Genomic DNA, 26,878 nt, shown 5'->3' on the forward strand with positions numbered 1-26,878 from the left:
GAACTTGTTGACTCTGCCTCTCTACCCCTCTTGCAGCTCGCACGAGTCCACATTCTCCAAATTAAACTCAGTCCCTCGGGCTGTGCTGGTGTTTACCTTTGCTCTGGCAAAAAAAATCTTTTCATCTTAGAAAGAACTAATAAATAAATCGCCTTACCCAGACTTGGGATAGTGAGAAGATGGAGCCAGGATGGCGAACCATGCAAAATACTCAAGAGAATTATCCATGCAAACGCTTCCTAGCAGCTCTACTCCAACAACAGCAAATGCTAATTGCAAATCATCCTTATCTAGTCAAGACTGCGGGTCCCCTAGGAATTCCTAGCAGCAACAGCTGTGTAGGACTGGCTTAAGTTTCTGCACATGAGGGAAAAGAATCAGAGGGTTTCTTTTAAAATCACAACCACTTTGGTTTTTCGTTAATTCAGATCAGGTGCCCCCAAACAATGAGGATGGTTCAGGGCCAACTGCATCACCTTCAAGTTGTGTCCACAATTCCATGAGGAATGGCAAGATTTGGCAATTATCCACTCGGGATGATCAATGAGGGGCATTCAGTCAGTCTTGGGAAGGTGAGGTCAGAACACCCCCACTGTTGTTCAATAACTTCAGTGTCTCACTCTCACTTCCAAAGTGAATCAATTAAAAAAAAAAAAAAAACAAGCTTGGATGTAGCTCTTAAAGACTTCCATTCAGTAATTTAGCTCAGGGCACCATCAGCTCTTTAAACAATTTAAATAGTCTTTTCTAGTTCCCTGTTGAATACAGTGTATAGTTACTCAATAAAAAGGTATCAATCTCAATTTAAGGTATTTTCCTGATGTGAAAGATATTTAGTTTGTCAAGATTCCAGAACCTTCTCTCTTGGTGACTGTCTCAGAGGCGAGTAGCAAAGCCATCTACCTAGGAGATAACGAGAACTATCTCCCAAATTAATGTAAACAAAAATGCTTTCACATGTACCGTATTTGGCATCTTATACACTGCTTTCACACAGAATACCTACTCTGATTTTCTTTTCCTTTTTTTTTTTTTTTAGACAGAGTCTCGCTCTATGGCCAGGTTGGAGTACAGTGGCGTGATCTTGGCTCACTGCAACCTCCGCCTCCCAGGTTCAAGCAATTCTCCTGCCTCAGCCTCCCGAGTAGCTGGGACTACAGGCGTGTGCCACCACGCCCAGCTAATTTTTGTATTTTTAGTAGAGATGGGGTTTCACCATGTTGACCAGGATGGTCTCAATCTCTTGACCTTGTGATCTGCCCACCTCGGCCTCCCAAAGTGCTGGGATTACAGGTGTGAGCCACTGTGCCCAGCCTTACTCTGATTTTCTTAAACTCTCTACCATGAGGTAGCATGAGTCCCATTTCATGGATGAAGTAACTGAGGCTCAGAGATATAAAGCCACTCACCCCAAGTCAACACAGCTAGTAAGAAACAGAGCCTGAGGCCGGAAAGCAAGTCCATCTGTCCCCCACACCCACGCCGCCTCTTGGATAGTTACAGCTGCCGAACAAGAAAGGAAATAGAATGTCAGGTACCTTTCCGTGTCCTGGTCTGCACTCTGCTGTTTGCTCTCAAAGGCGTTGAAGCTGCTCATGTCCACGTAGCCATCATTTTCGTTTGCTGTGGACAGGGCTCTGCTCTGATCTTCAAACAGCTTCGTGAACGCGCCAGCCCTGGCAGGTCTCCGGGGTGGAATCTGGATATTCTCATAGTCCGAGTTCATGGCTGGAATGTTCTCATAGTCTGAAGTGTCAGCGCTGGGGAAGGAGATGGACCGTGGCTTGGTCAGTGGCAAGGGCAGGAAGGGTGGCCGGGAGCGGTCTTCGAAGGACTCCACTCTGGACACCGTCCTGCTGAAGGGGACACCTTTCCTCTTGCCATCTCTATAAAAGATGAGGGAGGAGGGGGATTCAGAAGCCCGGAGCTTCCCAGTCCGAGACTTAAGCTGAGGGGAGTTACTGAGGCTTCTCCGGTCCACTTCCAGAATCCTGGAAGGCCCGTGGTAGCTGGATTCTGAAGAGGACCTAGAGGAAGACACGTTCACATCCACGTGCAATTTGTTCTCCGTCTTCTTCTTAAACGTCAGTGCCAGGAACCGCTTAAAGGATGACTTCTTCTTCTTGTACTTGTCCGGGGAGTCGCTCTCGATCAGGAGTGAGGGAGAGCTCTTTGTGATGGGCTTCTTGGTGATGCAGGCCAGGTCGAAAGGAGGTGGGATGTCTACCATGGAAGAAGGCGTGGAGGTGCCGCTGGACGGAAGGTGGTTTCTCTGGGAGAAACTCCCAGAGGAGCCAATCACACATGACAGAGAGAGATTGTCCTCTTTCCTCTTTATCCTGTGGTCATCCAACGCTGACCCCTCAGGCTCCTGGTACACGGAGACCGGAATCTCTCGGCCTTCCACGGAGAATGACCGAGGGTATAAAGTAAAGGCCCTGGGCTTTGCTGGCAAGGCCCTGCTGGCTTCCAGGGCCTTCCCCTCCAATGACAAAAGCGTCTTTCCTACCTCCTCTGCGGCACTTCCAATGCCAGGGGCTGACGAGCCCGCCTCAGGTCCGGTTTCTTCAGGGACGGTTTCTGGGACATAGCCGGCCACCTTCCCAGAGTGGGGCCGGACCCTCGTGCTGGTATTCTTCCTGTCTGCAGGGACCAGGCCACCCTCTGCCTCACAGTTCATTTCTTCTTTCGAGCCATAACCACCCAGGGCGTCCGATGCAGCCTGCCCTCCTTCTCCAGGGGCCGCCTGACCCAGCAGGCCCGCTCCCATCACATAGGGGTTGGCCAATGCATCATCCAAGGCCTCCTCCTCCAGCACGACCACCACATCAGGGGCTGCGGGACCCTCTGCCGCTCCACCCTGTAGGGAGCCACACTGGCCATACGAAGCCCCCACCAAGGGGTTCTCCTCCGCACGCAGCCCCAGCTTTGGTGCCTGCTCTGATTCTAAATCTTTCGCTGATTCAGAAAGAGCAGAACAGCTCTCGCTGCAAAAAGAGGTGCTCTCAGTTGGGAAGAACTCATAGCGGCTTCCTGTGAGGGACGTCACAAAGTCCTCCGTGCAGTCATTCTCAAAAGGGACAATCTGACAGCTCTCCTCAGCGGGCTCATCCTGTGCACGGTCCTCCAGGGTGGTGGCTGCCACTTCTTGGTTGGTTTTCTTCTCGTGGTCAGGTGGTTCACTGAGGTCAACCTGTTCCCCACCTGTGACACCCGTGGCCTCTTCACATCCCTCCTCAAGAACTTCAGAGCAGTCCGTGGCCGTCTCTGCCTCCTGGACCCCGGCCGGCTCCTCCTTCTCAGGGGGCTCCTCACTGGCATCCTCAGCATCCTGTCCCATGTCCTCAGTGGGCCTGTCAGGACCCGAACCCTCATCTGCCCCCACTGGGTCTGTGCTGGCACAGCCTTCCTCATCCTCCTCCTCTGCCTCCCCGGGGGTGTCCGGGGGCTTGTGGTCCTCTCCATGGATGTGAGGCAGGAAGAGGTCGCTCTGGAAGACCCCCTCCCCAGCCCAAGGCCCACTGTCCTCCAGGCTGCACTCCCTGTGTGGCTGCACCAGCTTCTCTTCCTCCTCACTTCTGGACACCTGCTCCTGTGTCCCTGGCTCATCAGCGCAGCCCTCCCCTTCGTCCTCAAGAGCGAGGTCTGTGCCTTCCTCACCCTCCCTGCTCAGCACTCCTGCACCCGGAGCAGTGGGGGCCACTGAATCCTCACCAGCTCCCGTCCCCTCCAGGCTACATGCTTCGCCTCCCTCCTCATGCTCCTCTTCCTCTTCCCCAGAGGCCTCTGGAGACACCAGGGCTTTGTTCCCCACACTGTCCCCATCCTTGGGTTCATCCTCCCTCAGCGGAGCCCTGGGGACCACGATGTAATCCTCGTCGGTCTCTGACTCAGAGCACTTTGGGATGGACCGGGGACCCTCATCAAGCCCCCTGTCTACACAGAGCAGCCGCCCGTTGCTGCATTTGTTCAAGCTGTCATTTAGGTACACACTGGCTCTCCACTCGTTTGGGGCAGTCAGCCTGGGCTTGGGGGCAATGGGGGGCTTCGGGCCCCTGAACATGGAGTTTGGACTGTGAAGACTCTCGGGCCTGGCTGAGGAAGGGAATTTGGGCGCGGTCACCGGCGTCAGTGGACTGGTAGTCTTTGGCTTGGGAGCGACAGGTGGTTTTGGTGAATCTAGACAACAAAAATAGAGAAAAAGAGAAAAAGTACAATTAACTTTATTTCCATTCAGAATCTCCTATACACCACTTGCAGGGGACGCCGCAGATGGTTCCGTCCGCCCATGTGAAGCCCACCTCTAGTGCTTTGTCTTAGGCTTATGCCCTCCACCAGAATCTTGAAAACCCCTTGATTTTCCACTAAAGATTCATTCTGTAAACAAAGTGAACAGACCTTTCTTCTACACGCAGCACAACTAACGAAAATCAACCAAACGAAATCCTGTGCTCCTCAAATGAAGTGTCCAGGTCAGTGCATTCATTCATCCAGCAGCTACTGATAAATACTTTCTATGAGCCAGAGACCAAGAGAAAAGGCTGAACTTGCCGTCACCTTCCCTGCTGCCCTCATGGAGCTTACATCCCCACTTGTACAGCTGCTCCATTGGGTACCCACTAGCTACACGCATAGCACTGCAGACGGCAGGGTCTCCTAGGGTCAAGAAGAGAAAACAGACTCTGCTGAGAACTCACAGTTGAGTTAGAACAACTGGAGGGTAGAGCCGGGGACCCTTGGAATATTATGACTGAATAGCTGCCATTTCATCCCTTCATGAATGACACTCCAGAAGTTTGAAAGAGTGATGTGTGCTTCTGCTGGGGGGTCACGTCTGGAATCTGCATGCTTCAGGACTGTGTCCAACCAGACCTACACCCAAATTTCATGGGCATGCAAATTTCATGGGAGAAATTATATAGTACTTGCCAACATGGATATCTGCAAAATGTCTCTTCCCTGTGGATGCTGAGGACCTTCTGACCATGGCAGAATAAAAGATGTGGTGCAGACTACAATGCAACAGGAATTAGAGAAGCATGGGCTGCTGTGGCCAGGGAAGACCTCTTAAAGAAGGTGACATTTTAGCTAAGATTTGCAGGATAAGAAGGATCTAGAGAAGGGGAACGGTCAAATGAGTGGTTGCCAACTTTTGAGTTCAGCATCTCTCTGCCACAAGACTGCCCATGCCTCGTCCCTGGCTTCCCTGTCACCTGCCTGGCCCCCTACGCTCCCTTGCATACTGCGGGCGTAGAATCCATCTCCATCCCAACATCTCTGTTTCAAAAGTACTGCCTGGATCCCCACCACCCATGGATTAGGACTCCCACGTTTCCCCTTCAGCATGGTCTAATCTCCCAGCTCCATTCCCACTAAGGCTTGGGTATGACACAAGTGGCCTCAAAATAACAGCCTGCCTCCTAACAGGAGGGAAGATGAAGCAGACTGCCGGGAGATCTCTGCCAGCAAACTCTTCTCTTCCCACGCATGTTAGGCCCAGTTTTGTCCCTGAAACATCTAACACCACTAATCTCTAATCCAGGGCTGTCCCTGGAATGTGAGCCACATATATCACTACATAGGTAATTTTAAATTATCTTGTAGACACATTAAAAATAAATAGGTAAGGCTGGGTGCAGTGGCTCACAAATGTAATCCCAGCACTTTCAGAAGCCAAGGTGGGCAGATCACTTGAGGTCAGGAGTTCGAGACCAGCCTGGTCAACATGGTGAAACCCCGTCTCTACTAAAAACACGAAAATTAGCCGGGTGTGGTGGCACATGCCTGTAGTCTCAGCTACTTAGGAGGCTGAGGCAGAGGAATCACTTGAACCTGGGAGGCAGAGGTTGCAATGAGCCAAGATTGAGCCACTACACTCCCGCCTAGGTGACAAGAGCAAAACTCTGTCTCAAAAAAAAAAAAAAAAAAAGGTAAAAGTAATTTTAACAATATATTTTATTGGACTCAATATATCTAAATATTGTCATTTCAATATGTAATCAATATATAAAATGTATTAATGAGGTGTTTGACATTCTTTTTTCATACTAAGTGTTCCAAATCTAATATGCATTTTACATTTGCAGCACATCTCAATTTAGACTAGCTACATTTTACGTGCTCACTAGCCACATGTGGCTGGTGGCTACGGTACTATCCAGCACAGCTCTAACTGGTTTTACACATCTCCATAGGACTGTACCACTGGCACCTCAATTTCAGTATTTCTGAAGCCAAAGTTGGTATCAGTGCCAATGGGTTTAAAGGTTAAAATAGCCACTGCATCAAACCCCTAATCCACACCATTTCATCCACATCAATGCCCAGGCCAGCCACTGACATCCATACAATGACCCAGAATCTTCTAGAAATAGTGACTATCAAACTCCTGGTTTCCGTACACAGTCACGTGTGTCCTAGTTTAGAAAAATGTCTATCCGTATTAGTGAAAAACAAAACATTGGAGCTTAAAAAGATATGCTTCAGCTACTTGTTAGAGTAGGGTAATAGAGGGAGCCTTTGGAGCCTGGCTGATCTGGGTCAAATCCTGACTTTGCTACTTATCAGCTATGAAACTGAGCCTCAGTTTCTTCATCTGTAAAATGGGTGCCACACAGCACCTACCCTCAATGGGTTGTTTTAAAAATTAAAGGCTACATAATGTATCAAAAAGGCTCAATAGCAGGTCTTCACATAGAAATAATAAATAGTAGCCGTTGTTCAGATAAAGTCCATCTTTGCCTACCCCAGGTCTTCCCTTGGTTGAAGTCTTGCTCTACACTGACACACTACGTAATATGAGCTTCACACTGTCAACATTGGGTGGCAGGCATTGGCACGAAATTATTCTTTGGGGGTGGGACTCTCATTTCTCATCCTTAACAGGTGGGCATTTCACATGGGTGCCATGAGACATGACAAAGGGACAGGTGGGCCATGAAAAATGACCATCACCTTGCCTATATCACCCCCCTCCCACCCAATCCTTCATCCAATCAAGCTATTGATCTGCAGGCACTGTCTCCTAGGGCAAGGTTATGGTGGGTGTCTGAGGCATGATCCTGCAAGAAAATGACCTCCCCACAGGAGCCTCTGGGAATAGCAAACACTCAGCGCCTGTCCTGTGCTCCCAGCCCCAGGCGCAGAGTGCTTCAGCCACATCCCTTCTGAGATCAAGGCAAGCCAAAAGCAGAAAGGCTTCATCTGACCCTCACTGAAGGATGAGGAAACTGAGGCACAGACAGGGTGAGTGGCTGGTGTGGGGCTACCCAGCGAGTCCAGAGCAGGGCCCTGGTAAAACCTGCATTTCCTGCTTTCTAGTGTTGTCATCTGACCCTCTGCCATCCCCTTTTTGCCACAGAGTGTTTCCTCTATGATGGAGACTCAGAGGTCCCAGCATCTGGTGAAGCAGAGAAGGGTAAAATGCAGGGAAACTAATGCCAGGGTGACCAGAAACAGCTGGGCAGTTAAAAAATGTATGTAAGGCTGGGTCCAGGGCTCAGAACTACTAACTGACCAGAAAGTGAACAACTAGCTTTAATTTGCTCCCATTCAATTTCTCTTAGTCTAATTCCATTAAATACACATTTATTGAGTACCAACTATGTGCCAGGCCCTAATCTAGATTCTTTAGATGCATCAATAAGTGTTTGACAAAGCCCCCAGACTCAAGGACCTTGTACTGAGAGGTGGTGGGAGATATGCAAGAGAAAGGGTAAGTACATTACATATCATATGCTAGATGATGATAAAGTCTATGCAAAATGATTAGGAGTATTTTCTTTTTGCAATTTTAGAGTGACCAGCACAGGCTTCACTGAGAGGACATGTGAGCAAAGACATGAAAGTGGTGAGGAAAGCTAGGACTCACTTGGCATCCAAGAAACAGCGAAGAGGCCAGCATAGCCAGAGGGGAGCGAGTGATGAAGCAGGAGAAGCAGATGAGGCTAGAGGAATCATAGGAGGGTGCGGATTATGCAGGGCTTTGACTCAGAGTGACGTGGGAAGCCACTGCAGGGTTTTGAGCAGATGGACATGCACACTCTGGCTAATGTGTTGAAATAAACTGAAATGGTGAGGAAGGATGCAGGGAGACCAGTGAGGAGACTCCTGCAATTATCCAAGCAGAGATGATGGAGGCTTGGACCAGGTTGAGGTGAAAAGAGGTCAGATTCTGAACAGGAAGGGAGAGCTGAAGGGATCTGCTGACCATATGAATGTGGGGTGTAAAAGAAAAAGTCAAGAACGACAGCAAGGTTTTGAGTCTGTGCAACTAGAAAGGTGAAGTTTCTGCCAACTGGAACAGGAAAGACTGCAGGTGCTGGGGAGGGAAATCCAGAATTTCAATTTGCATGGGTCAAACTCCATTCACAGTCACCTACTACACACCCTGGTGGAGATGTCAAGCAGCTGGAGATGTCAAGCAGGCTCTGGCTTCTGAAGAGAAGTCTGGCTGGAGGTCACCATCATAGAGATGGAATTTAAGGCAGGAGCCTGTTGAGATCACCAGAGGCATGAGTGTGGACAGAGAAGAGGGCAGGGCCAAGGAGGGAGCTCTGGGGGCCCCAGGCAGCAGAAATGAGGAGGGTGCAAACAAATCAAGAGTATGAGAGCATCCAGCTCTGCCCCCTCCTACTCACCTGCATCACAAAAGGGAGCCAGATGGAGCTCCTTACCTCCTTATCTAGGTCTAAGGGCAATTCTGCCTAGAGAAGACTCAGAGAGAGCATTGAGTGCAGGTTGAAGGACAGGAGGATTTTCACAATTAAAAAATAGGCTCCACCTGAATAGAGCATTCCAGGGAACTTCAGGGTATGCTGAGCTTTAGGGTGTGGTAGGGCAAAACTATAGGCTAAATCAGAGCTGCAGTTTCCTTCTCTGGATTCCCTGTCCAGAACCCAGCATGGATGTAGCTGGTGGACCTTCTGGGCTCTCCTGAGTTCCTCTGGAGAAGGCTATGGTGTGAACCTTCTCTCTCCTTGTATCACGGAGCCTGGGGGTCGGTCCCTCCTCACCCTGAGTTACTAATGCCCAGGGGCTCCTGGCAATTTGCTATGCCTGAGGATGACTCAAACTCCAAACACCCTTTTCAGCCAAGATGGCAGGAGTTAACTAGGGGGTGGGGGAATCGCATTGACAGGAGGAAGAGATTTTTAACAGCTTCTAGTGATAGAAATCATCCCCAGCCAGCCCCCTGGTACCAGTTTATATTTTCTCTCTATATTTTAATTAAATATCTGTCACTCACATGTTCGTGCTTGCTGCTCCCTTGTCGGCTATGTAGAAGTTCAATTAGCAGGGGTATTGGGAGGAGCACTGGATGGGGAGCCAAGAGCCCTGATCTTCACACCTGGCTCTGCCTTAACTGGAGGTGTGATCTTGGGCAAGTCCCTTCCCCTTTCCGGGCCTCAGCTTCCCCATCTGTAGAGTGAGGGGATGTGACCAGTCAGTCAGTCTGGTTTGCTCTGGGCGACCACAGCCTTCTAAACTCCTGGCTCTTCTTAAGACATCCTCTGACATCCCATCTTCAGTTACAAAGTCTGTTTCAGCTGCAGTTCACTATATTCCCCCTGGACCTCTCATAACCATATGTTGCAAGAGTAATTATCTTCCAATTTCACCTTCCAATTACATCTTAATTTAACTTTCATTCCTGGGTGCCTGCTGGAATGTCCAAGCCAAGCCTGATGATTTCTAATTAGGCTGCTGTTAGGCTGGTCCAGTGATCCACGACAGGGCACTACCAGGAAGACAGCACAGGACAGTGTGGGAAGAGCATGCTCAGGCTCAGGAAGGCTGGGCTCCCATCCCATCTCTGCTATACATCAGCTCTGTGATCTTGGGCACATCATTTTGCCTCTCTGAGCCTCAGTTTCCTTTTTGGTAAAATGATGAAACACTCCCTTTTTTTTCATAAGGCCGTTGAGAAGTTCAGGAAAATAACAGACATGATGCCTAATAGCCGACTGGCAAACATTTCCTACACCCTACTACATGTTAGGCACTGGATAAAAAAGCAGGCTCTCAGGCTGGACAGTCTGTGTTTCAATCTTGTCTCAGCCCTTCAATAAGCCAGTGACCATAAAATCTCTGCACCTCAATTTTCCCATCTATAAAATGGGGATGGCAATGGTACTCACCTCATAAGGTGACTGTGAAAATTAAATAAACTGATAGAAGTAAAACACCTAAAAGCAATACCAAGTACCCAATAAATATTAGCTGGTAAGTACCCAATAAATATTAGCTGGTATTTACTGGTTGCTCTGCTACAGACACTGTTCTTTCTAGGCACCTTACATGTTTTAGTCTATTTAATCTTACCAACCCCATTTTTCAGATAAACAGGTGTAGAGAGGTTGAATAACCTGCTTAAGGTCACATAACTAAGCATATGATGGTTCTGAGATTCAGTCCTATGGAGTCTGTGAACCACCATGCCACGTGATCAGGAAATTCAGACCATGGTGCACGGTTCCTTGAAAAAGGAACCAGGTTTACACTGGAGACAAATTACAGGAAGGCTGAACCCAAGAGTGACAACAGCTAAGATTTCCTGGGACCAAACCTGCCTCTAAGTTTGTTCCGACTCACTCCATCCCCCAGATTCTCAGAGAAGGGAGGGTCTGCCCAAGCCTCATGCAGGAAAACGTGGGAAAACTGGAAACGCTCTCACCATTGTTATAAAGCGAGTTTTATTAGGAGTGTAGGAAAAAGCTAGCCTGGCTCTGTTCAGCCACGCCAGCACAGGCAGGAGACAACCCCCTTTCTAAGCAGTGGCTGGCTGGGCTCTGGGCCTCTGTTTCAGCCTCTTCCATTCCCGCAAAGTGGCACCCCCGATCCTGCTCCCCAATTCTGTGACCCACACTCACTAACTGTCCAGGTGCCTGTATGCCCAGCAATAACAGGGCCTGGACACGGAAGGTGGCTGCCACACTCCCAGACTGAACGCGCAGCCTGCACCTCACTGCTAAAACAATGACTTTTTTTCATTAAAAAGATTTTTTAAAGAAAAAATCCTACACACACACACACACACAGATCAGCAGGATATGGTTCCAAGACAGCCAAAATGGTGGCTTCCTGTTTCTTTAGGGATGTGTGTTTTGGAGTATGGCTTTGGACAAGGGTGTTGGTCGGGGAGCGGGCTGCCTTCTACTAAATTCTGTGAGAAAAAGAAAATAGAGCGGTGATTGCTCCTTGGTAGGCAGATGAAGTTAGCTGGGACTGTTCCCTTGCAAACTCTCATCTTAAGGGAACTTTCTGCCCTCCCCTTAGATGGAGTTGGGAATCCCGAGGACTGGGTTCCATGCACCACCCATCTCCGAGTCTCACTTTCTAAATCCGTTAAATGGCACTACTCTGGAGGGATCCCTGCGATTTCAAACACATTTTGATTTCACGGAATCTCTGAACTGCAGGGATGAGCTGGGGGAGTCAAATTCATAGAGCAGGAACGCGATGGACTGGGGGTGGGGGAACCTGGAGCGGCTCAGCGCGGCCGCGAGGAGCGTCCCCTTGGCATTGGGTCCCCTAGGGGAGGCACAATGGAGGCCCCCGGCCAGGGCGCTGCGATGGAGGGGTGCGCTATGTGGGGATTAATTTAGAGCTTTTTAGTCTCATCTGGAGAGTGAGCTCCAAGCCTCGGGGTCTAGGAGGAGAGAAGTGAGCAGGGATCCTTCTTCCGGTATGCCGAGTACTGAAGGGCTGGGAACTGGTCCCGGAGTCGGGGAGAGCTCCGGAACCAGCCCCGTGGGTCAGGTGTGGCCCCTGAGAGGTGAGCAAGGACCGGTCCGGGACGCTGGGGAATGGAGGGAAAAGGTTTTGGGGCCCGACCAAGTCGCTTTTGCGAAAGGGGCGTCTTTCTCGGTTGTGGACGGGACCCTCATTCCGGGGACCGCCGTGGGAGTGGGATACTGGCGCGCACGGCCAGGGCGCGGCCTCACCAAGGCTGAGAAGGTCCCTAAGGCAGGGCGCTTCGGACGGGGGCCCCCGATTCTGAGCCTCCTCGGCGAGGGGACCCCGGAGCCGCGCATGCTTTGGCCAAGGCCGAGCGTCACGGGAAGGTCGGAGGATTTCGGGCAGCTAGTCCCGGGCGCCCCGGGAGCTCCAACTTGGAGCGCCCGGCCGGGGTCCCTCGCGCTCGTGCCTCGGCGCCGGAGGTCTCCGGGCCTCCTACCTGCTCTGTTCATCTTCAGCGCGCGGGGCCCGGGCCGCCGTCGGCGCGTCAGTCCGTCCGCCGGTCCCAGTGCGACTCCGCACACCGCCTCCCTCCGCGGCCGCCCCGCGGGGCCCGCACCCCCTGGCGCCCGCCCGGCCCCGGCGCGCCTCGGACTCCGCGCGGCGCGCAGAACAGTGGGGGCGCGGGGCGCGAGCCTCCGGGGCGGGGCCGCCAGGCGGGGGCGCGGGGCGGGGGAGGAGGAGGGGGCGCGAGCGCGGGGGCGGCGGCTGGGGCAGCGCCGGGCGTCGCGTCCGCTCCCGGCTCCGGGCGCGCTGCGCTCTGGCAGCCGCGCCTCCGCCTGCGCCTCTGCCTGCGCCGCAGCCGCACCTCCACCCCCTCCTAGACATTTCCTCCGCTCCCGAAGAGGAAGGGATTTTTTTTTTTCCCCTGCTCGGTCAGGGATTCAGGGAGGCGAGGGCCGGGGCGTCCCTGCGCACATTTAAAGGGGCCGTGGCCATGGGCACCGCGGGAGGCGCTGGTGGTTCGAAGGACGAGAACTCAGCGAGTTGAGCTTCTGGGGTGTTCCTGGCTCCTTCGCCCAGCGGACCATCTATCCCTTTATTTTTAACTCTGGACATTCGTTCAGTGCCGTGCCAGCCTCTGCGCTGAGCACGGAACAAGACAGCCCCAAATTCTTGCCCTCATGGAGCTTAGACGGGAGGAAGTCGCTGGAGACACCATTTCAAAGCGAGGGAGGGAAACCGGGGCAATGGAGCTGAGCGATGGCTCTCAGATGGCGCCGCACATTCTCGGGACCCTCCCCAGCCTCACTGAATCAGAAACCCCGTGTTTTATCAAACCCTCCAGGTTTGAGAACCACCGGAGTAGAGACTGGGTGATCAAGGAAGGCCTCCCTGAGGAGGTGACATTGGAAGGGAGACCCAGTTAATGAGAAGCCTTTCCTTATCCACTCAGCACACACCGCGTAGCCCCTCACAGGTACCTGCCTGGCGACATAGATGACTCAGACCAAGCCTTCACCCTCCAGGAGTTCCCAGTTTGCTTGCCCACACAGACACAGGCAGATAGTTCTGCTACCCCGAGGCTCGTGCTGGGATGGGAACGCACAGGCGCCTGTGGGAGCTCAGAGGACCCCAGTGGAGAGGGTTCAACCAGAGGAGAGGCCTTCCCAGTAGAGGGAATCGCTGGGACAAAGACTTCGCCGAGATGGGAGAAGGCCTGGCCTGCTGGAGGAGTGTCCAGAGGTGGTGCTGGAGGCAGATCTGATTTCCCCAGCTGTAAAATTAGGAACTGAATTTGATCCTTTCAAAGTCCTTTCCATCTCTGAGCTGCCCCAGAGTCCTTAATCCTCCAGGCTTCTGTGGAGAAATACTTGTGACTCGAATAGAAAATCTGTGGCTGAATTTGGTGTTACTTAGGCTCTTGATACATTTTATGGGTCCATGCATGGAGGTGTGGCAGGGATGGAGATGGAGGTGATGGTGGAGGTGGTAGAGGTGGTGAAGGTGGTAGTAGCAGAAACAGAGAAGGTGGAGGTGGTGTTGGAGGTGAAGGAAGGAGAGGTGGTAGTAGAAACTAGTGGTGGTGGAGAGGAGGTCGAGGTGGTGGTGGTAGAGGTGGAGAAGGTGATGGATGTAGTTGTGGAAATCATGGCATAACTGGAGGAAATAATATACCCCATGGTAGTGGAAGAGTTGGAGGTGGTGGAATTGATAGATGATGTGGATGTAGTGGAACTGGAGGAGATGAAGGAGGTGGTGGTGGTGGAGGTGGAGTTGAAGGAGGTGATGCAGGTGGTGGAGGCAGTTGAGACAGTCGAGGTGATGGAGGTAGGACAGGTGAGGGAGTGGATTGAGTTGATGGAGGTGGTGGAGTTGAGTGAGGTGGTGTTGAGGGAGGTGGTAGAGTTGGTGGTATAGAAGATGTGGGCAGGTATATCTGTGTTTAAATGTGGGTACAAATGAGTGAATGGATAAATCGCTTCAATATTTGATGCAAAAAGCAAATATGTATTTTTTTAAAAAACTGATCTTGTTTCTGAGATTAGCAATAAAAGCAAAATACCCTAGAACCCCCAGGGCAGGAGCAGGTGAGGGAGGCTCAGATAATTCAATTCACTGCCAGTGTTACTCTTCGCTGTCAGCCCGTGCAAAGGAGAAGGGAGGACAGGAAGAGACCTCAAGGCTTTGCTAAGCCCTTTCCACTACTGATGAATTTGGGATTTGAGGCTAAGCAACGTCTACTTTAAAAGATCACAGCACCAAGGCCAGCTGGGAAAAACACAGGTCTGAACTTGTGTAGCTGAAGCCACACAATAGTGTGGAGTGATGGGCTATGAAGTTGAAATGCTTATTCCTTTGTTTGCTGTTCCTAATAAGAGAAAATGGATAGGAAATACTGTTGGCTTTACAAACACCCACTGCCAATTTATGGGACTGAGCCACAGCCACTCACTGAATTCAGGGGGAATGACTGCAGATACCCACAAAAGACATGATGTGTGGGGGTGATGACCATCATCGCTACTTTCTTGAGCCTTTAACATATGTTTTTGTCCCAAGAATTTTATAAGGGAGTTATTATATCCCCATTTCACAGATGGAAAAACTGAGGCCCAGATAGAGGAAGTGACTTGCCCTTACAGTTCAGCCAGGACTCTCATCCCATTCACCCATTTACTACTCTGTGAATTCTTGCAGTCCTTGGCTTTGCCTTTTGTGGGCAAGAGACTCTCTGTGCTTTTCTGGAAGAGCCTGGAAGGTGGAATATGGAAACCTCTAAGGCAGGTGCCAGTGGGGTTGACATCTGAGCAGGCTTTCCCTCTCTCCCCCTTTCTTTTTGCTCTTTCCATCCTGCCCTCTCTTTTTATCTACTTTGGACATCAGAATAGCCAGCAGCTACCAGCAACCTCGCGGTAAAAACCTAGCGGAAGCGTTGGAAGTGGGGGCCAAGGGGACCATCATCATGGTTCTGCCACATCTAAGGACCAGCCAGATGTCCGCCTCAGAGCCTGGGGAACTTAGGATCAAAGGAACTTGGATGTTCAGTGCATCAGCCAGGTGAGGAGACAGTGGCACTAACAGCAGGCAGTCGTAGCAATGACAGTGATAACAAATGCAGATAGTGGATGCCTGCTGAGCATCAGCTCTGTGCTCCACCCTTTCCATACATCTCATGACAATGTAAAGTGATTTTTATCATTGTCCCCATTTTACAGGTGAGAAAGCTGGGGATCAGAGGGGTGAGACACTTTCTCAAGACCCAGAGGCAGTGGTGGAGTCAGACCCAGGTCCGTCTGTCTCTAGGACCAATGCTGTTTGCTGTATACCACATTTGCCCAAGGTTACCATGGCAGAATCTTGACCAGAATCCTGGGCATTCCTTCCTTTCTTCAATTCATTCATTCAGCAAAAATGGAGTGCCTACTTTGTGCCAGGTGCCTGACCAGCTTCACAGCCCAGCCTCACCCTGTGCTTCCCAGAGCTCCCAGGCTAGCTGAGGAAGGCCACCCAACATCTAATTACCACCAGCCCAATGAGAGCACTAATGGGGAAAACAGACCTCCTGACTCCCAACCAGTGTTCCCATTATGGTACCACCCCTCAGGTGCCTTTAGACTCCTGCGGTGGTGATGACAGTTTTCCCGGGGGCTTCTGAAAACAAAGTCACCCCTCACTGCACCCTTTAAGACCCCAGGACCCTCCCCACACACAAAGTTCCATCCCACACACCTCTCACTCATGCACATGCGTAGTGCACCATTCTCCAAGTCAGCAAATGTTTCCCATCTTTTCATCATCCTTGGACAATCTGGGGCTGACTACCTCCCTGAACACGGCTCGGGTTATGGCAGCCCCAGCTCCAAATCGCTGAAATCCAGCTCCCTATTCCCACAGGCCTGAAGCCTTTAAGCCAGCTCCAAAGCTGGATGTGGCCACGTTCTCCAGAAACAAAAAAGCACCCCAGGTTCTGTGAGCTCATGTGAAAGTGCCCATCACCAAGCCTCCCAGACAGGCAGTGGGATGTGGTGGTCAGGAACCACATTAACTTGGGCGTGACCTTGGGTGAGTCACCAAGTCTGTTTCCTCATTTGCAAATCATAATAGCTGATATCTGCTGAGCTATATGCTGATATATTTGTGCATTCAATATATGTTTTGCATATATTACCTCATTTAATCCTCCTAACAAACCCATGCAGTAGGCATTGTTACTACCCCCATGTTACAGATGAGGCTGCCAGAATGCAGAGACTAAGGTACTCACTTGCCCAGGAATACACAACTAGTAAGTGGTGGGCATGGGACCCTGGTTCTGGGGCTGGCCTTCTTACCTACTTCAGCACACTCCTCCCCACCCCCAATCAAATGGAAATGATAATAGTATCTCCTCAGTAAATGAGGTCATTCATCTAAAGCATTCAGTACGGCAGAGGGATACAGGGGGGTGCTTAATAAATGATGTCTAGTACACAGTTGGTACACCATAAATGTGCACAAACAAAGTCAACTCACCAGGAACTGGGGCACACAACCCCCACAATCAGAGCATGAGAAGATCAGGAAGGAGCACTTATTGAGCACCCTGTGCATGCTGGAATGAGCAGAGTTGGGGATAGTGGAGGGCAGTGCGGGAGCAGAGCAGCAGTGTGTGGAGGTGGCCTGGGCTCTGCTTCCTGCCCCCGCGCAGAAGGGGGTGACCCTCAGGGTTTGGTTTCCCACTGTGTGCTGGCCACCTTTGCATCCCGCTCCTGTGGCAGGGGCCCCCTGTGTTTCCCATTTTCTATGAGGTCCACCTTTTGTCACCTAGAAGAAAATGCATGCTATTAAGAAGGAAATTGCCCTGGCCCTGCAGCCTCTTCAGCTGCTGACCTCTTGGTCCCTGCAGTCTCAGACTGCTCACCCTGCAGTGCCACGGCTGTGACACCATCAGCCTCTGAGGCTTATCTTCCCCTGAAAAGTAATTGAGTTGCCTTCCTGGCTCGAGGGCGGACAAATCTAAGCCAGACACCTGCTGGGGGGGGGCGGGAGGTTGTGGGGGTAGAGGGGGAGGGAAATAGTGTCTGAGCAAGGCTGCCCTTCCCTTCCCATGCTGCACACGTTGCTGGGGGACATCAGATAAATTTGGCTCAGACCCCCACCGCCCTGACCATGCTCACTCAGGCTGAGAGAGGAGCAGGTTCTCGACCACACCAGGTACTGGTTCTGTAGCCCTGCGCAAGTCATTTCACCTCGCTGCACCTCACTTTTCTCCTCTGTAAAATGGGCATAATGAAACTTCTCTTGGGTTGAAGTGAGGATTCAGCGAATTTTAATTCTCTTCTCTCTTCACTTCCCTGTCCTTAAAGAGTTCATGGTGTGGTCAGAGAGAAGGGCCTGGGATCAGCTGACGGTGATGCAGGGCAGCTGAGCTGAAAGTAGGGGATCGAATTAAGCTTACCCCTAAGAGGAGAGGAGGTGACATTTGGGCTAGGCCTGAAAGGTCAGGCAGCATTTTCCAGGTGCAGCAGTAGAGTGGCCCTACTAGGTACAGGGAAACTGCCTGAGCAAGCGTCTTGGAGGGATGGAAGAGGAAGGCAGGTGGGCACGGTGAGAAATTTTCGTGGTCATAGCACAGGACATGCATGTGAAAGCTCTCTGACCGATGGTGGGCCAAAGATTTTGGACTTTACCCTGCAGGTGAAGAGGAGCCATAGTCTGGGGGAAGGGGTGACATGGTCAGACCTGTGTGGTAGAAAGCTATGTGGTAGCTGGAGTGGTGGATGAGTCAGAGGGGCAAGACCTGGAGGTGGGAAACCTGGAAGGCAGGAGCCGGGCTGCCATAAGAGGAGATGAGACCTGAATTCATGAATGCTTCTGACCCACAGGGGCTGCACGGGCTCAAATGCATGCTGGAAGGCTTCTAGGAGGAAGTGGACTTTGATCTGCACTCTCATCAGAGGCAAGGGCATTCCAGACAGGGGCAGGGATGGAAAATGGGGGCCTAATCTGATGAAGCTGGAGCGTCCAGCGTGCTGGGTGGGAGTGCATTTGGGCGAGAGGGGTAGGCAGGGGCCTCAAGGTCTCAGTCCAGCAGTCTTCGGCTCTCCAAGGAAGGGCTGAGCTCTGGAGGAGGGGAGTCAGAGGCTGGGCAGGACCAGCTTGGAGTTTTTATTATCACTGGGTGGGATTTTTATCACTGGGTGGGATTCAAGGTCTGTGGAGGAAGCAGCCACCCTCTTCCGGCCAGCCATTTTTTTTCCTTGCACTGGCCTGTTTGGCTTTTTCCCGAGGCTGCATTTCCACAACAGCCCCTCCTGGCTGGCTGGGTGTGGGCACGGCTCCGCCACACACCCAGCAGCAGGGGCGGCTGGCCTTAGGCTTCCTGCCCCTCTCTGGGCAGGCGGACTGGAGGAAAACAGCCCTCAAGCCTTCTTCAAAACAGGAAACTGCTCTCCCTGCTTCCTGAAGGGCAGGAACTGTCCCTATGGCAACCATGGGACAAAGAGGCCACATTAACCCTTCTGAGGGCAGGCCTGGCTGAGAGCCTCTTCACCAACCCCTCCTGGGCATACAGGCGACAAGTGGGGGTCACATCCCCCAAGGGACACCCCCCAAGTCTCACCACCATTCCAAGGGAAAGGCAAGTCGATGTTATACCCATTGGATGGAGGGCAACATTGAAGTGAACTCAGAGGAGTGGAGAGGCTGGCCCTCATCTGGACCACACAGCACAAGGACTTTGGGTTTCATTCTCTGAACAAAAATGTGGAGCCGCAGAGGAGGTGAAGCAGGGGAGGGATGGATTCTCACATTGTAAAAGATTTTCTTCTGGCCATGGGTGCTGGTGGGATTCAGTGCAGAGTGACAGGGACTTGGGACTCTGAAAGGTGTTTTTTCTGGGGGACTTTGCCCTGAGAACCCTGGAGAGACCTGAGTCATGGGGAGACAGTCATTTGTTGTTGTGGAGGGTGGGGGAGGGTGGAGAGCCTGTGGCTTGCACCCAAATGTGCCCACCACTCAGGAGCCCAGCCTTCTCCGTAACCAGCTACCAGCCATCCCTCCCCCACCTCCAGTGGCCGCTGTAAGGATGCCGCGAACACAGCTCCCAGCATTGTGGCTGCCCACAACAGCTGCTCACCAGTTGCTTTGGGAATAGCATCCTCCTTCCTTACCACAGCCTCTAAGCCCCAGCACCCCACCCACCTCATCACGTCCCCTTTCCACACCCCATCTCTCACCACCTCCCCCTTTTCACTCACTTCAGCCACACTGGCCTTCCTCTCCATCCCTGACCCTGCTCAGTCCTTCCAGCCCCAGGGACTTTGCACCTGTTATTTCCATCCCCTGGAAAACTCCTTCCTAAATGTTCACATGGCTGGGCTGGCTCCTCTCATTTCTCAGGTCTCAAATGCCCCCCTCACAGAGGCACCTCTGACACCACTCCCTAGTCCCTTGCCATCCCATCACCTGGTTCTCTTCCTTCTCTGCACTCATTCCTACCTGAAACTGTCCCATTTATTTGTCTGCGTATGTGCGTGCTGTCTCCCCGCTTAGAATGCCAACCCCGGGAGGGCAGGGCTGGATCTTCCCTTGCAGCTGCTCCACCTCCAGCACAGAGAACATAGCCCGGCACACAGTAAGTGCTCACTCTAACATCTGCTCAGTGCAGGGAACCATCTCTCAAGAGGAGTTAGTGGGGGGCGCGGGGAACAAAGATTAAACGTTCGCCGTGTAAGAGAACTAACATTTCTTGAGGAAGTACAATTGCCAGGAACTTTTTGGGGTGCTGATTGCATTTGGAGGGATGTATTATTATCCCCGTTTTTCAGATGAGGAGACTGAGACTGAGAGAAGTAAAGGTTCATGCCAGAGGAGTTGAGGTTAAACCCAGGGTAAACCTGTGCCTTCTTGCTTACCCTCCCACCAAGCTGAAAGGGGCCTCATGCACAGAGAATGAAAAAAGGTGATTTGACTTTCTGAGGAGTTGACAAGGTCACTGCCAAGCTCCACACCTTTGGGTTAAAGCAGGGGATCCCAAACTCCCTGATCTGAAGGATCTTCCGGGCTGGGTATAATACACATTTCGATGCCTGCCCCCAGGCCCAGTGAGGTGAGATTCCCTGCAGCTTGAATGAGATTCTTCGTTTGGAGAAACGGGGTTAAGGCTCTGGAGGTCCTGTTAAAAGCCTGGGGTTGGGGGAACACAGGGACTTCCTTCTCACCAAAGGGCCTGAAGTCCAAACTAGGCCATCAGAGGAGAACCCGGCCATTAATCATTCACTCAATGTGTGGTACAGTCTAAGAGCCAGGGCCTGTCCGTACCCTGCTGTGCCCAGCTAGGGAGCCGGGGCAGCTCAGGAAGGCCCTGGCAAGCAATTGACTCCAACTTCCTACCTCTGACAGCCACCTGTCCTTGAATTCTGGGGACGGGAAGCTCAGTCCTCACAGGGCCGACCCTTCCCTTGTGGGCTGGCTTTGCAGACCAGAGGTAGCAATGTCACCTTCCCCAATGCACCAGGAAGGGTGGTGGTTTAAAGAGAGGTGTTTTGATGAGCCACCAGGGCCGACTCCTGATTTATTTTCCCCATTCGAGCTCCAGAGTGGAGACTGCGTTCTCTCTGCCAGCCCTGTGGCAGAGGGTGAGGGAGGTAGTGACTCTGGAAAGACCATATTAATTAGCTTAATGAGCACTTGTGCATTTGTGTGCACAGACATGGGAGGCAAGTGTGAACCTCTGTCACCGACATCATTAATTGCTGGGGGTGCATCTCCCCCCACCCAAAACCCAGACACTTAGAGAAATGAATCAGGGCCAGTCTGGGAACACCATTAAAACACTTGGCTACTCTGGGCGCCGGTCCATTGCCCTGTGGCTGCTGGGGCTCTGTCCTTCAAGAAGAGGCTGCTGTCAACACACACAGTCCCTGCAGGAGCAGCCTCCAAGCTGCCTTCCAGCAGGGGGGCCCCAGGCTGAAGCCTGGTCCTCTACAGCTTAGGGGAGTCCCTAATGGGCGGGGCCGGGTGTGGGAAAAGCACCTTCTACCCCCAGCAGGAGCCGCACACTGAATCGGGCTGATTATTTCCTACAGTGTGATCTCTGACGCTGGGATGGAGCCCCAGCCCCACCACTCACCAGCCCTGAGCCCCCAGAAAGTCCCTGTTCCTTCTGGGTGTCCCTCTCCTCATCTGTAAAATGAGGCTTTTCTGGCACCTATGGCACATGCCCACTAGGAAGATGAAATAAGATAGTGACCCTGAAGCCCTTAGCCCGGTGCCTGGCACACAGGTAACTGTCGGCAATGTTAGATTTTTTTTACTGAGCATTGTTAACAAAGCCCCTGGCACATAGTAGGCAGTGAATTAGGATTTCATGTCTTTCAGCAGGTGGACCTTGTGTTTGGAGATCTAATCTACGTGCCATTTCTCACTGACTTGATAGTTTGGTTAACCAATGTTTAACCTTTTATAAATACCATTTGTTCACGTCTCACCTATAAACAGGCAGCAGCAGCCAGCCCTCGCTGTCCAGGCACAGCATCCCAGGGTCAAGTCAAATTCTTAAATTGGAAGCCCGAGGAGGATTTGCCACTGGCTATAAACACCTCCCTCAGGATCCAGACATTCCCTGCCTGTCTGCGTAGGTGAGAGCTCGGGGCCTCCTCAAGCTGGTTGGGCTACTGGTGCTCCCAGTACCATAAGCACCCTGCACGTATGTATGTCATGTATATGAGCATGTATGACTCTTTTCATAGATGAGGAAACTGAGGCGCAGAGACTTGCTTAGACACACAGCTGGCAAGCAGCGGAAAGGTCTGACCCCAGGTCATTTGTGACCACACACCTGGTTTTAACTCAAGACCCTCCCAACCAAAATCGAGATAATTTTCCCTGAAACAGTGGCAGGCGCAGCACTTACAAGGGTGTGAAGGGGTCCCCTTGTGGCCAGGCACACCTGGGTGGGTGGTAGAGCAGTATCCATACCCCTGGCTTCTCCTTGCACCTTCATTTTAACCCCCATTTATCAGCACCCTCTTTACTCCAAGCATTGGGGGAAACCCAGTGGGGTCAGATGCATCCGACGAGCAATTAAAAGCAACACTGGCTCTTGCCTCACTCTGAGGATCAGAGATATAATTGGTGGGGCCCAGTGCGAAATGAAAATGCAATACCTTTTCTTCAAAAATTAAGAATTTCTAGAGGTCACTGCAGCATGTGGGGGTCTGAGCCAAGCACAGGGCCCTCCTCAATGTGGGGCCCAGTGTGGCTGCACTGGTTGCATAGCCATGGAGCTGGCCCGGCCCCTGCTCACAGCCTGGCACAGACTGGGAGCAAAATACACATTTATCGAGTGAGCGAAATGGCATGTTCACCCCCAACTCTGTGAGGTGGACTCAGGATCATGAATTTGCAGATGGGTAAACTGAGGCTCGGGAAGGTTCCAGATTCATCCTGCTCTACCTGAAGCCCAGGCCCCTGCCTCCTACTGCCCGTGGTTGCCCACTGTTCCATGCTGACCCTCATCCTGCCCTTTGTTTTCCTGATCCCAGAAAGAAGCGATAGTGTTTACCATGGGCTGGAGTTTATTTTATTTTTGTGTTTTCCAATAATTGATTCCAACAGTTCCTACAGACGTCCTGCAGAAGGAAAACATGTTTTGCTCGCTCAACCTTCGACTTCCTCATGGCGCCACAGTGGTGGGGGCCCATGGCCTCGAGGAAAGCGTGGGGTGACTTTTCCCTTGGTTATTTTTTTCCATCTCACCGTTGGGGGACAACAAAACATGTTTTCCTTTTTCTCCAAAGGAAATTGGAACTTTCTTATTGACTACTCGTTGCCTAAAATTCACCTTCCTTCTCCGTGATAATCTTGGATTGGATGAGATACGTAAGTTAACTTCAAAATAAAGGAATGTCCTTCATTTTACTAAAAGGACAACCATCACAACCAAAGATTTCATTCACATGGAGCCATCAACACCACTGAAATTCACCATGGCTTCCTCGTCAGTCTGTGCACACTTTTGAAGTGGCTTTATAATTTCAAGTTCACACATTTGGCTGGGCGCGGTGGCTCACGCTTGTAATCCCAGCACTTTGGGAGGCCGAGGCGGGCGGATCACAAGGTCAGGAGATCAAGACCACGGTGAAACCCCGTCTCTACTAAAAATACCAAAAATTAGCCGGGCATGGTGGCGGGCGCCTGTAGTCCCAGCTACTCGGAGAGGCTGAGGCAGGAGAATGGCATGAACCCAGGAGGCGGAGCTTGCAGTGAGCCGAGATTGCGCCACTGCACTCCAGCCTGGGTGACAGAGCGAGACTCCATCTCAAAAAAAAAAAAAAAAAAAAAAAAAAAAAAGTTCACACATTTGCTCATAATGTTACCTTTCTCAAATGCACAGGGCTGAGTGAACATACACAGAGCCAATATTCTGGTCAAGTTGAAATGGCCGCTTAGAGGTCATGGAAACAGAATTAGGTGTATGGTGTGAGGAAGGGGTCAAGAATCTTTTTATTCCCATGTGAATGTCCAATTTATCCAGCACCATTTATTTAAAGCACCCTTTCTCACTGTACTGCTGTGTCTCCCCTGTTATAAATTTGGGACTTCTATACATGTTGGGCTAGTTCTGGACTTTCCTTTCTGTTCCTTGGGTCTATTTGTTGATCTTTGCACCAAGACCACCCCGTCTTAATTACTATCATATCCACTGAAATTGAGAAATCATACTAGACTTAGTAACTCTCCTATTGTTGAACGTTTAGGTTGTTGCCAATGTTTTATTATAACTACTTGTGTAATACTGAGTCATAGCAATAAAGAAACAATCATAGTTGAGATGGTGTGCCAGGCTGTAAGTGCTTTACATATATTAACTCATTTAATCTTCGTGACAACCCTTGGAGAGAGGTGCAGTTTTGGTCTCCTCTTTGAGAGATGAGGAATTCGAGGCACAGGAAGGCTAAGTCTTTTGCCTGCAGTCCTATGGCTTCTGCATGGTGGGCAGGGGTCTGAACCCAGGCAGACTGGCTCTGGAATCTGTGCTTTTATTCACTCGCCTCTATGGTAGGTGAGTGGATAAAAAGGGGGTGCATAAAGGAATGAATAGAATGGAAGTGACGATGCCTTTCTCATCTTCTTGAACTTATGAAGTGGCTCAGTGGCTGTGGGTCTGAGAGCCCTGGGAACCCCCACACCCCCGCCGAGTCCACCACTCACTGGCTACGTGACTTTGGATGAGTAATTACTTCTCTTTAAGCCTCAGGTTCCTTGTCTCTAAAATGGAAATAATAGACCTATTTGTCTGGATCATCCTGGGGCTTCAGGAACCAGTATAGTGTCTGCTGGTCCAGAGGAGGTTCCCTGAGGTCTTAACCATCTTGATGGTCACCCAGGAACCTTGGTGACTACAGAGGGCTCCTCCCAAAGAGCTCTTTGCTTTGTGGATATTCTAGGCTTCCTGCTGGAGCTGGAGAGACCTTCACAGATGGGGAAACTGAGGCCTGGAGAAGCTAAAGGCATGGCCAGTGGGTACCCTGAACCTCCTTCTCACAATCTCTCTCTGCATCTGCAGATCCAAAGCTCGGGGCTCTCCTGGTCATCAGCTCACCAGGGTGGGTGCTCAGCCCAGAATGTCCCCACCCCACTCACTGGGCAGCTCCTTCCCCTCCTTCAAGGGCAGCCCCCATCTCACCACCCTGCATCGGCTCTCCTGATCTGCAGGCCTGAATGATCATCTTAGGATGGTGACTGCCTGCTGCAGTGGGACTGTGAGCTCCATAAGGATGGGCCGCTGCCATGGCTTCACCGACAGAACCTGGCACAAGGAGATGCCCAGAAGATAGCCACTGAATGAGTCAATGAGTCTTACTTATGAAGCAGTTACCAAGGCTGACCAATCATTCCAGTTTGCCTGAGACTGAGGGTTTTCCTGGGATGCAGGACTTTCAGTGCTAAAATCAAGAACATTCTAGGCCAATTGTGTGGCAAGTGTTGGGTTCAGGCTTTAGAGCCACCATTTGGTCTCATCCTCATGTTTTACACCAGGTTCCCTAGAAGGACAGCCTGAAGAAATGCTGCCAGCAGGGAGTGAGTGATGCAGGGAGGCAGGGAAAACACCACAAAAGGCTGTGTCCTCGCTGGACACTGGCCTCAGCCTGACCTCCAGGGCATCTGGAGGACACAGGGCACCACAGCATGAGTCCCACCTTGAGGGGGTGACTCACCCTGGAGAAGGGGGGCACAGTGCTAGGAGAGTGCCTGCTGGCCGCCAAGGGCAATGTTCAGGAGAAAGGGGCAGCTGTCAGCCATTAGCAGCCAAGGTCACTGCAGCCCCAACCTGGTCATACAGAGCCAAGCAAGGCCCCCAGTGTCCACTGCACTTCCTCACAGCTGCTAAGCGAGGTTAGCTGGGATTTTATCCCTCACAGCCTTTTTAACCTAAAACCCCTCAGAGGCTCCCACTGCACTGAGAATCAGATTCACAGTCCTCAGTGGCCCCATCGCCGTCCTTCCTCTTCACATTCCACTCGCCCCTCATGGCCCTCCCAGCCGCCCTGGCACCTCTCTGGTCGTCACACACGCCACACTTTGCCTGACTCACGGCCTTGCCCTTACCCATCTGCTGCCTCTGCTCACTCCCCTTTGCCCAGATCTTTCCATGGCTGGCTCTCTCCCATTCTCAGATGTCGGCTCTGATGCACCTCCTGAGAGGTCGTCCCCGGGGCCCTGCAGACATCCTCCCAGTGCCCCGAGCCACTCTCCAGCGTGTGACTTGGGATTGTTTTCTCCACTGCACTTACCACTACCTGAAATTATTCTGCTTGTTCATGTCTTCAGTTACTTTGTCTGTCTCCAACTCCAGAGTATAAACTCCATGAGGGCAGGGAGCTTTCTTGTTCTTTATTGTCCCTTTGGGCCTAGAAAGTGCCTGGCATTTAGTGGTTGCTCAATAAATATTTGTCGAATGAATGAATGTGTCCCTGGTTTATAGATGACAAAATTGAGACTCTGCAAAGTCATGCAACTTATAGGCAAGGTCATCTGCTGCTAAGGGTCAAGCTGACCCGGAGGCAGGCTCCCATCCCCCACGCGGCCTGCCTGCTAGCTTCCTGGTTGGCCCATGATGATGGAGATGGTGTCTGATTGGGCCACCGATGGCTCCCCGGCCCCTGGCTCAGGGAGAGCCCCTTGGAGCCTGTGCATGCCCTGCTTGCATTTCCTGGGGCTTCTGGAGCACAGGGAGCCTCTTCAGCCTGCATCACCATCCTGCGATCCGAACATGCTGGGCAGCACTGTGGGGAAGGGGGTGGGGGTGAGTGCTGTCTGCTGCCATGATCAATGTGAATAATAAACGTTTAGAGTTAATAAGCTCGAGTTAACTTCTCTTGCTTTAGTGACTAATGGGCTTCCCTGAGCCCATAACTCATGCTGTCGGCTGAGCCTCCCATCCCTCCTTGGCTTCTCTCATCCCAGCCTGCTGTGAGATGTTGCTGAGAAAGGAGGAGGGAGCTGGCTCAGCGGAGGCCTTATTTATGGCAGTGAACACGGTGCTTTCGGGTGGCAGCAGGGTCTTTCTGGCTGGTTTTTGGCTCCAGGAGAGGAGAAAGGGAGGCGAGGGAGGTTGATGATCGATCGGCCCCTGTCAGCTGGCTGGGGGAGCTTGGGCAAGTTCTTTCCCTTCCAGTTCCTCATCTGTCAAAGATAATAACCGGGGCTG

At 51.6% G+C, this 26,878-nt stretch overlaps 1 protein-coding gene across 1 annotated transcript in view; it reads right to left on the bottom strand.

The window, feature by feature from the left end:
- FGD5 (FYVE, RhoGEF and PH domain containing 5) overlaps nucleotides 1–12,247 on the bottom strand; it is a 124,317-nt gene extending 112,070 nt beyond the window's left edge. The window contains exons 1-2 of the mRNA XM_030801878.1: nucleotides 12,179–12,247; nucleotides 1,539–4,179 (exon numbers count right to left, since the gene is read on the bottom strand). Coding sequence (XP_030657738.1) covers nucleotides 1,539–4,179; nucleotides 12,179–12,191 — 2,654 coding nt within the window. The 5' untranslated portion in view covers nucleotides 12,192–12,247. The remainder of the gene's footprint in view (nucleotides 1–1,538; nucleotides 4,180–12,178) is intronic.
- Nucleotides 12,248–26,878: the final 14,631 nt, after the last annotated feature.

This window comes from Nomascus leucogenys, chromosome 21 (assembly GCF_006542625.1).
Source record: "Nomascus leucogenys isolate Asia chromosome 21, Asia_NLE_v1, whole genome shotgun sequence".
NCBI classification, from domain to species: Eukaryota; Metazoa; Chordata; class Mammalia; order Primates; family Hylobatidae; genus Nomascus; species Nomascus leucogenys.